The sequence below is a fragment of the Hippoglossus hippoglossus genome, chromosome 19 (assembly GCF_009819705.1).
Source record: "Hippoglossus hippoglossus isolate fHipHip1 chromosome 19, fHipHip1.pri, whole genome shotgun sequence".
NCBI classification, from domain to species: domain Eukaryota; kingdom Metazoa; phylum Chordata; class Actinopteri; order Pleuronectiformes; family Pleuronectidae; genus Hippoglossus; species Hippoglossus hippoglossus.
The window spans coordinates 20,278,177-20,288,343 of record NC_047169.1 but is presented as its reverse complement, the minus strand read 5'-3'; the positions used below and the strand labels follow the sequence as shown (position 1 = coordinate 20,288,343).

Below are 10,167 nucleotides of genomic sequence, written 5' to 3'. Positions count from 1 at the left end.
TTTCAGCCAACACTAATGGGTGGAGTTGCACACTACTTTTTGTTCTCTAAGCTTTCTGGTTGTGTATAGAAATACCAGTTTTCAGAGATACTGCTCGTTTGACCTGTAAACCAAATATAGCATGACTGCACTGTGGCCGAACACATGGTTGTTTGAAAATCACATTTCTTGTCAAATCTATAAGAATTTTGCCATTTCATGGGTTGTGCCTTGTTGTGCATTTCAAACCGTCTCGGGCCTTGCAGGAGCAATGTTTATGTAGAGTCAACCGGTCTGGGATGTTTGGGATGTCTCCACGTTTCTATTTCTTAAAAAGCAGCAAGAAACACACAACACAGTCATCTCTCAAGCCACGATTCTGAATGTTTAGAAAAATATGGATGGTTTATTTGACCCTACTTTGACAAGAGTTATAATCCATTTCCACGATTTTCAACTCCTCTGATGTCAATGGAACACAGTCTACATCCAAATATGAACAGTGGTATATCTGTTTTCAACAACACATTCGTTCACTTGTTCGTTCTACAAAGAGTTTTGCAAAGACACACACAGTATAGTATTAATTTATCCTGTCAAATACTTGGTTAAGTGGATTTCTATTCTGATCGCACGAAACAGTGATGATTTATAGTTGTTTTTTAAAGAATCTATTGAAAACAGACAGTCTAATACAAGGTCCATCCAGCACAGACTTGTCCATTATACTGCTTCTAAAATAGCTTATTTACAATCTTCTACTGGAAGCAAAAGAAAACCCCGCCATTGCTTTAAAAACAAAACAAGCTAGCTGTCACTATTCAAACTCGAAAACAAAATGAAAAACAAAACAGAACCTTTTTTTATTGATTGTGCTTTGTAACCCACAAAACCGCTTCATCTCTAGAAATGTCAGAGGCACCGAATAGAAGTGCTGATAACATCCATTTCAATTTCTCTCATTGAGATTCTCTAGAGCTATGAGTAGGACAGGGCGTACAAATGGTCGTTTTTTTTTAAATTCATTTATTTATATATTTATAAAGTTATTACAGGCTCATCCTTGCTCATCACCTGTGGTGGCGTTGTGTTGCACAACAGAAATCACGGAGGATTCGGTCTTTGTCTTTAACCATGCAAAGCCCTTTAAGATTTGCCAGAAAAGGTCACAAAATAGATTTGTTGGACTAAGGGGGGTGGTGTGGGCTGAAACAGACATGATGAGTGTTTTCTCACTAAAACATAGAAAGAATGAGGTTGTGACCTGTGGATGAATAGATTATTCAAGACAGTGGAATTAATAGTAGGCAAGTTAGCTGGATAATACCACTCCTGACTATTCACAGCCCTGTCTGGCTTCAGATCTCGCTGGGCATGTGTCTGCAGTGTACAGTGAAGATATTTTTTCCGGTCTCTCACAGTAAGCTAGTTGATGTTCTTGGTCCTGGAATCTCTGACTTTGCAGGAACCTCAGTCAAAGAAAGTGAAATCGCCCTAACCCTACTCTAAAAGAACGCCAGTATATCCATGTACCCCAATCAGCCCCACCCCCTGGCACATAACAGTGCTTCCTCCTGTCCAGTTCAGCTTGTCCCTGGCTGCTGTTACACAGTCACCTCAGTCTTGCTGCCTGTGCGATAGTGCTGTGGCTGTTGTTGCTGCTGGTGATGCTGTGGGATGTAGTGGAGCTGTTCCACAGTGTGAGTCCGTCTGGAGGCAAACGCCTGCCTCTTAGTTGATGTGTGGTTCATAGCTAAAGTGTTGGAGTGCCCCTGTGCCCCGCTACTTCCTGCTCCCTGTGCCCCGCTACTGCCGCCACCACCATTGTTAGAGGCACTGGGATGGGAGTGCATTTTGGTCATCTTGTAACGATCCATTAGAGGAGTGGTGGGTATGAACACGTCTGTGTGCGAAATGGCGCGCGACATTGACATGTCGCTGCCGCGAAACCCACCGGAGATGCTGCCGACCATGCCACGCTTCAGAGACATCATCAGCTTGTCCGGCGAGAGCAGAGGATCCTGGGAAAGGAGGCGATCTTGTGAGTACAGGCGATCTTGTGAATAGAGGCGGTCTTGAGAGTAGTGGCGGTCTTTTGAGTAGAGGTGATCCTGCGACAGGAGTCGGTCCTTAGAGTACATGCGGTCCTTGGTGTACAAGCGATCTTGGGAGGTGTGGCGGTCCTGTGGGAGCAGGCGCTCCTGGGATCGAAGGCGCTCAGCGGACAGGAGCTGTTCGTCAGAGAGGATCCTGCCTCCGTATGGGGACATACCATTAGAGGACATGCTGTATTCCGGTTCTGGGGCCCTCTGTGGAGACAGGACACGGTCCTGAGACATGGCCCTCTGGACGCGACGGGGCCGCTGCCTTTGCTGAGACTGCTGCTGTGAAGACTGCGACTGGGAGGGGGCCTGGGAGATGGAGGACTGCGGGGGCTGGCTCTGGAGCTGCTGCTGCGGTTCCCGGTGCTGTTGGGCAAAAGATGAATGAGGTGAGTTTATTAACAAGCTGAGGGGTAAAAGGCTCGGCCACCCACCGCTGCAGAAAAAAGCGAAAGACTAGCTTTCAGCTTCTAACTCATTCAAATCTGGAGGCTCAGAGATAGCACTAATGGTTTGCCTTAAAGACGCATAAAAGGAGAAGAACACAACTTTGTTCAGACGTCTGCACACTTAACTGAGCACTTGTGTACCCACCTGGTCTTGACCTATTTTGAGAACATGCAACGGAAGAGTGCTTCTTGCTGCAAGGTCGGGCAGGTGTCGCTTTCGAGAGTAGTAGTCTTCGACATCTTTATCTGCTGCAGAGGAGATGAGGATAAAAGAACAAAGACGAGAGGTGAGGAGGAGCGACAGCGAGAGAAAACACAGGTAGGTGTTGGAATGCAAGGGGAGAAATTGGATTAAGTAGTGAGAACGATTGCAGACAATGCAGAGAACAGTGTTGGCAGACCCATCTTTGTTTCACCTTTTCAAGCTCATGGAGGGGTATAGAAAACAGAGAGTGACAGAGGATCACAGTCAGACCATATTACATGCTAGGCACATAGCATCAACACATCCAGGCTTCATCTAGGATTGAACAGGCAGCACTGGCTGTGGGGGCAAACTTCTTCAAAGGTCATGGGAGAGTCTATTAAAAACACTGCACAGATACGGAGGGAAGCACGCAAGCATGTCATACAGTACATACATGCCAGAGAGCGAATTGTATTATTGCACAATTACGTCACATTGAGAATGGCCAGAGCATTAAATGTCCTTGAACGGATGATTTATCTTTATTTATGTGTAACTTTAACATGCATTCACAGCACATCAAAAAGACACGAGTACATTTCCAGAGATATTAGAGTGTAGGAGTGAATGTAGCATCAACTTCATGCCACGCGACACAGACCCATGCATAAAGATTTGTGTTTGTGTACATAATCACACACAGTGACGCACATTTACAAACACTCTCTGACATCTCGTCAAAGAAACACAATGCAGCATAAAACATCCAAAAATGGAAAACATTTAGTTACAAGTTAACAAGATGCTTCTTCCTCAACAACGTCATGGATGTCTAACCATCCTACTAAGTCAGAGGTAAACACCAGTGTCTTTTATAAGGTGGACATAAATCATGAAGATTAGACCCATCCACCTTATTAAGAATTCGGAGGTGACTCTGAGTCTTTTTCAATGATGGCTACAGCAGTGTTCTCGCCACCTGTCCAGATTGCACTCAGCCAAAATCCTCTTCAGCGCGGAGCTGCGGCTGCTTTCTGCAAATCGATTAATTATAAGAGATAATAAAAACAAGATGTTCCTTTCTCACGCATAATAGTCTTCAAGATCTGGGCAGGCCATTGCAAACTCATCAACCATATTACCATAGAGTGAATGAACAACTCGTGATGTATACTGTCCTGCACTGCGACGGGCTAAACGCTTTTCTTCAGTTTGATACCAATTTGCATTAATAAGCAGCAGCATTCTTCTCTTTTTATTATCCCGACAATGAAAATGCTGCTCCATCTTCCTCCCAGCACAATCCAACATGATCTATCAGTGTGCAGACACTAGTTGAGCAACAAAAAGGAAACTGCAGAGCCTTTTGGCTATTTGCTGCAACAAATAATATGCTTTGGAAGCAGAAAGAAAGTTGGAGGACTGAAGGACACCGCCTGAGGATATTTTTTCATTTGAACACTGTGTCTCTTCTGTACGCTGCTATCTGTGACAACCGAATTCATTCGCGTTTTGTTTAACTGCCTATTAAAGATTATTATGCTAATTTTCACAAGCATGCTTCAAATAAGTGGATGATTTTTTGGGGGGGGGCTTTTTGTTTCTTCCCATACAGAACAACTGAGGACCAGTAAAAGAGCACTGCCTCCTGCCACCCTGTTTTGCCATTTAGTTTGAAATGGTGCCTGGCAGCTACGATTGGGAGCCAGTGTGGAGTGAGCCCTGACGGGATGAGTTGTAGATCGTCATCCCTCACTTTGACTGCGAGCCAGCAGTGAAGTGGGGCAGTCATGATGAAATTACACAAGCCTTAAGGAATGTTTGCGTTCCACTTAGAGAATATCATGAGATGAGACCTCATTACGCAGCAGAAATCCAGCGTAGCACCGCTAAATCAATACCGAGCCGGGCCAGGCACAAGAAGCCGCTTAATGTACTTATACGCTCCAAGACAAATAGGGGCTGCAGCCTTAAAGTGGAGTCAAGGGAAGCATGGAATATCAATGACTCATAGTTTCTTGAGGTGACATCATGAAGGATCAGAGTAAATGGTTGTTTTCTGATTCAAGGTCCCCTCCATCCACTGAGATGTTTACTCAATGGGGAGCGCCACACATCTCCAGGGAAAGTTGGAGGCATACTTTTTGCAACTGTTGTTGATGTCCTTAAAGGCTGCAGGCAAATCCGATTCACAGCTGTAACACTCGGGGTGGGGGGGGGGCACTGAGCCCCAGTCAGGGGTCGGGAAAGCACACTCAATGCAGTACTTGTTACCATGCAGGGCATCCGGGCACGGGGGCCTACTCTTGCGTTAGTGCAGTGAACTTGGACCTACTGAGTTTCTTCAGGGACGAGAACCGGCTGAGGTCGGCTTTGACGGCCGCCTCGTAGGAGGGCGGCAGGTGTGAGAGGCTCTGGAAGGAGCGTGAGAAAGACAGGTCGTAGGGCTCCGTCTGTGAGGTCAGGATGCCGCTCATCCGATTGTTTTCTGGAGACACATACATACATATAGACACAGAAAAGGGGAAAAAGGAAAAAAATGGGCAGGCTGGCTTCTCCTATGCCACCACCACCCCTCATCCCCCCAAACCCTCCCCTGTAAGGACGAGACCCTCATTGAAGACCACCTGCTGAGGTAGAAAAGGCCCGGCAGGCTGGAGTGTTAGGCCCTGTTCACACCTGCTATCAACATCTGCCCTGAGAGATCCTCCTCCTGTGACCTCTTGTGATCCGATCACGGACGTCATTTGTGATCAGAAAGACCAAATTATGTTGTTTTAACTCAGTGTGAGTACAGAGATGTGTCTGATGCGCTCAGACATGCACTTAGAGCTGACCTCTTGTGATCAGATCACTCAGGACAGATGGTAATACCAGATCTGACCGGGGTCTTAGTTATACAAATATTTCCTGGAGGCAGAGGTGCTCTAAAACAATCTCCAGAAGAATGTCACTGGACTAAAGTGAGAGTCCAGAGATGGATTCATGAAAAAACAAAGTTTATTGTGTGAGTAAATTCTGCTGAGCAGTGAGAAATCTAAATAATTTACTGTTGTTGCCGGGGCTGTAGCCACTGAGGACACAGAGAACATGCACTCTCTAATGTCTCTGGGAATTTGAGGTCTGCATTGACCTCAGTACAAAATCTACATATGTACAAATACACATAAAATAGATTTTTATGGGATTACTGGGCTTGGTATTTTTTAATGAGTCATATCTGGTTCAATAGCAATACCCCACACTCACTTCTACACATGCAATTTTTCATGAGTTACTTGAACTGTATAATTTTTTAATAAAATGGACATGAATGTATAACTCATTCCTTAAATTCATGAGACACGATCAGTTCGATCATTTCACTCACCCCTCTCTTGGTCTTAATGAAACATAAAAACATACAGTTCCATTGCACTTGTAGAGCGATGATAGAGAGGGGGGGGGGGGGGGGGGGGGGGGTCTTCACTGTGTAACAAACAACACTGGCTTGCAAAGAGCACAGTAACTGGACAACTGCCAAGTTTCTACAACCTTTTAAAGGGAAACAATATCAGAGATGTTTCTAATATTATGAGGAAAACAAATTCCAATGTATGTACTTAATAATACACCCCTGGACCGCCCCTGCTGGGAAATAGAATTCTATTCATTTTGCAGGAAGATTCAATTTACAGAAAAGAAATGCAAAGCTGAATATTAATTATAAGAAATGATTTAAGCATATTTACCAGTCAATAGTGTTTTGCTACAGCCCTGGTTGTTGGCTTTATACAGCGTCTCAGATTAGAATCACAAACACTCGCTATTATTTGCCTTCTCACACATTTGTTTCTTTGCCAGAGCTGCAGCTCAACTTATGAGTTGAGCGTGTCTGCCTTTGAGAAATGGTTTTATATCTCACACTCCAACGTGCTTGGTGGCGGTGACGGGGGAGTGCTGGCGGTCACATCAGGCACCCGGTGCGTGTTTGGTGTGGGACGGACATGACAGGTAACGTGGTGGTTTGACGAGAGGAAACAGAGGTCCACAGGAGAGAAAGGACGAGACACAAAACGGGCGAGACAACACACCAAACAACAGATGTGTGCTGGAGAGTGACCCTGGCAGTGCTGTGATGTGATCTGGGACGTGGCGGCGAGCAAAGTGTGGACTGGCTGTCGTTGATGCGACATGATATGACGCCAGGAAGACACACGAGGTGGTGACTGGACCAAAGCCCTCTTGTGTTCTCACTCTACTCTTTCTCTTTATCTCTCCTTCTCACACGCACGTACACAAACATCCGCAGTCGGTACCATTCACCGCCGTCGTCCTCGCTCTGTCAATCTTATCTGTCCAACCATGCTGCCACCCACTTCCCCTCGCTCCTTAATTCTTTCTCGTCCATTCACTATTCCCCTCTCTTTCATTTTCTTTGTTGCTCCTGCTCTATCTTGCTTTCTCCCTGTGAGCTGAGTCTGTCACGCAGTGCAGAGCAGCGGGCATGGGTGCGGCTCCAGACCAAACGGACTGATAAAAATAGGGCTTTAGTAACTGCTGTAGGATGGGGAGCGGGAAGGGAACGAGGGGAAGAGAAACAGATAAGAGAATCTAAAAGGACGGAAAGAATAGTGAAATACAGGAAGGAGAGGATAAAGAGGGGTGAGAAGAGAAAGGAGCCAGGAGAGAAAAGGACGGAGAGGTGGCGGCAGGGGGTCCTGGGAGCCGCAGGGAGGGCGTTCAGAGGACGTGAACGATCTGTGAGTGGACTGTCTGCCACACTGCATCAATAAGGGGAGAATCGACCCAGACTGTGACATGCTGTTAGCTATCTCAATAGCAAACACATTTTACCGCTTCATCACAACGGACAGTACAACCACACAGACCTGGCTCAAATAGTCTTTGCATATCTTGGTGTTAAAGAGTTTTTAACAGGTAAAACTGCTGATATTCTATATTTTCTCAATTGTCAACAAATCACATGAGAAGGGCCGAAACCAAAGCTGAATGTTTCGTACTGATGAGTGTCTCGACTGTAGCTAAAGCCTGGGGCTGGGCACAAGGTTCTGTGTCCCTGAATGTTGGGTTTCTTTAGTTTTTTACCTTTCCCTGACCAATCAGGGGCAAGGGACGGATGACGTAGGCTGAGCCCATTTTCAGTCAACATGGAAGTTGCATTAGCTGTTGGGACCAAAACAATTTAGGATTTTCAGTCTCTTGAGTCTCTCACAACATGTAGACTGCCGTAGATTTCATCTGTGCTTGTTGACATTTTCATGGTGTTAGCAGCTATAGCTAAATGTAAAGGAGGGGAATGTCTCCATTTATAACTTCTGGACCATGGTCTTTATTACATTATTAATTACTTTTGATCTTGTTAGTTTATGTTTCACATTATAATTTAGGGAGCAGACTAAAGACTTTTGTCCGAAAGTCTGAACTTAATAAAAAAGAAAATGTATACAGTGCAAACAAAGCAGACCATGATTCATTTGGACTGAGACCACCTCTTTTTGGTAAAATTATGGTCCGTAGGTCTGGACCATGGTCCAAGGCACCTTTCACATCTGTTACTTTAGTTCAGACTAAGCTGAAAAGTCTGAAACAAGGTGTGAAAGCGACTTTAACAACAAATCTCTTGATGGGTTGACTTCTCTGCATCCATTGGAAACAGCCATCAGTAAACACAACAGAACCAAGGGAAGATGTGGGGGGGATATTTAGGTCTGTTTGAGTAACAGTCGTTGACCTGCAGTCCCCAGCTGTTTAAGGAGGTTGAGCTTTCTTCTAACTTGTAACTCCATTTCTGAAGGTTTGTGTCTATGATGGAAATCAGTGGTTTGAGCCTCAATGCCTCAAACACAATAGAGAGATGGTAAAGAATTGAGAGAGGGATTTTAGTCTTTTTGTTGTTGGCAATAAGAAAAAATTGTGAATAGTACTTTTTATTTCAACTGTCAGCATGTGCCCTATACATTAATAAACACATGAATTGACTTTCTAAGATTGTGGGACCACTTTTTTTGGTGTGTAAAATGTTCACACAAATCAAACATTCAGCAAGAATTCTGAGCAAAAGCTATTTAAATCAGGTCTGAAAAACACACCAACTTGGAGGAAGGAACACATCAACGCAGGAGTTAGTTTGTGGTGCATGTGAACACAAACATGTGCTCATGGATGAGGTAATACACAAAATCAAACATATGTATGTATGACTTACCACGTCTCAATGATCGGTGAGCTACCAAACCCAAAGTGAAAAACACAATATTTAAGAAACATGTCGATGGTGAGAAAAACAAGACCTACACAGACCCACTCCATAGTTAGCAATCATTTGTACAGGAAATCCCACTCAACAGATAATTCAAATCAAATCAGCTTTTACTTCCAGTTGCATATGGTGTACACTTGTTTGTGTGATTGTGCATTTTCTACAAGCTGTATTCTTTCTGGTTGTTTATGTAGAAAATAGTCTGCTTACAGAAATGTGAAGCCTTTCAGGGGGGCAATGATCAAAGTGTCTGTGTTCGATGTGTTGTTGATATGGATTTTTCATGTTTTCCGTAGATCTTAGGCTTTTGTGTTTGTGTGTGTGTGTTTGTGTGTGTGTGTGTGTGCGCAAAAGGAACCACATGGTCAAATAAATGTCCTGGAGAAGGAACCATTCTGGCTAAAGATTTCAAGCATTGCCCTTGAATGCCTGAGAGCTCACACATTTTTTTTTTTTTTTTCATTTGTGGTTCAAACAAACAGAATATAAATCAAATGGTGAGATCAGAGTGATTCAAGAAATACTGAACACAGTGAATATTCAGCCTGTGCCCTCCTTTCTCTCCTTTCATCTCTGCCTCTCCTTTCTCCAGCATCCACCTCGAAAAACAAATCAACTCCAACTACTCCTCGCATCTGCCAGTGTGTGACCCCAGGTCGGCCTCTGCCCCCTCACCAGAACTATTCTTACCAAAGAGCGGAATGACGTCAGAGATAAAAAAAAACAACTACGACTTCTTGGGATAACAGCAGAACGTCGCAGGTTTCAAATGCTCTGTCAGCCGTGACCTGAACGCAACATTAGATTGACCCTCAGTCTATTGCATTCTCTTCATAAGAAAAATGACAGTGGGATATTAGATCCTATAATTAGATCTTTAGCAAAAAAAAAAAAGCCACATTTTTGAGAATGGATTGGCAGTGAGGCGAATTGAAAAGAGGAGCATGTCGAGGGGGTTTCACACTTAAATGTCAAGCACTGCGAGTGTTTCGGCTCCCGATCAGTTTTAATCCCCGTCCATATTAAGTGACCACTCTCCTACACTGGCCATGCACGTACTGGGAATTGTCACAGATCGCCTTGAATAATAGCTCGTCTCCTACGCGTGCTAACAGTGGCGTCATTGAAAAATGCAGAATTTAACAGCACAACAGCTGTAAGCACAGACAACAGGGTCAGCACCGCTTG

The 10,167-nt window shown here is 44.4% G+C and overlaps 1 protein-coding gene across 9 annotated transcripts in view; it reads right to left on the bottom strand.

Moving 5' to 3' along the window:
- Nucleotides 1–361: 361 nt before the first annotated feature.
- Nucleotides 362–10,167, bottom strand: part of LOC117752701 (protein shisa-6) — a 69,539-nt gene continuing 59,733 nt past the window's right edge. For 4 of the 9 annotated variants that reach the window (XM_034570270.1, XM_034570272.1, XM_034570273.1 and 1 more), the window contains 2 exons: nucleotides 2,676–2,779; nucleotides 362–2,447 (listed from right to left, as the gene is read on the bottom strand). In XM_034570270.1, the coding sequence (XP_034426161.1) occupies nucleotides 1,584–2,447; nucleotides 2,676–2,779 (968 nt within the window). In that variant the 3' untranslated portion in view covers nucleotides 362–1,583. Of the gene's footprint in view, nucleotides 2,448–2,675; nucleotides 2,780–5,052; nucleotides 5,206–8,925; nucleotides 8,947–10,167 lie in introns of all 9 variants that reach the window. The other 5 variants (XM_034570268.1, XM_034570266.1, XM_034570271.1 and 2 more) reach the window with 3 other exon arrangements.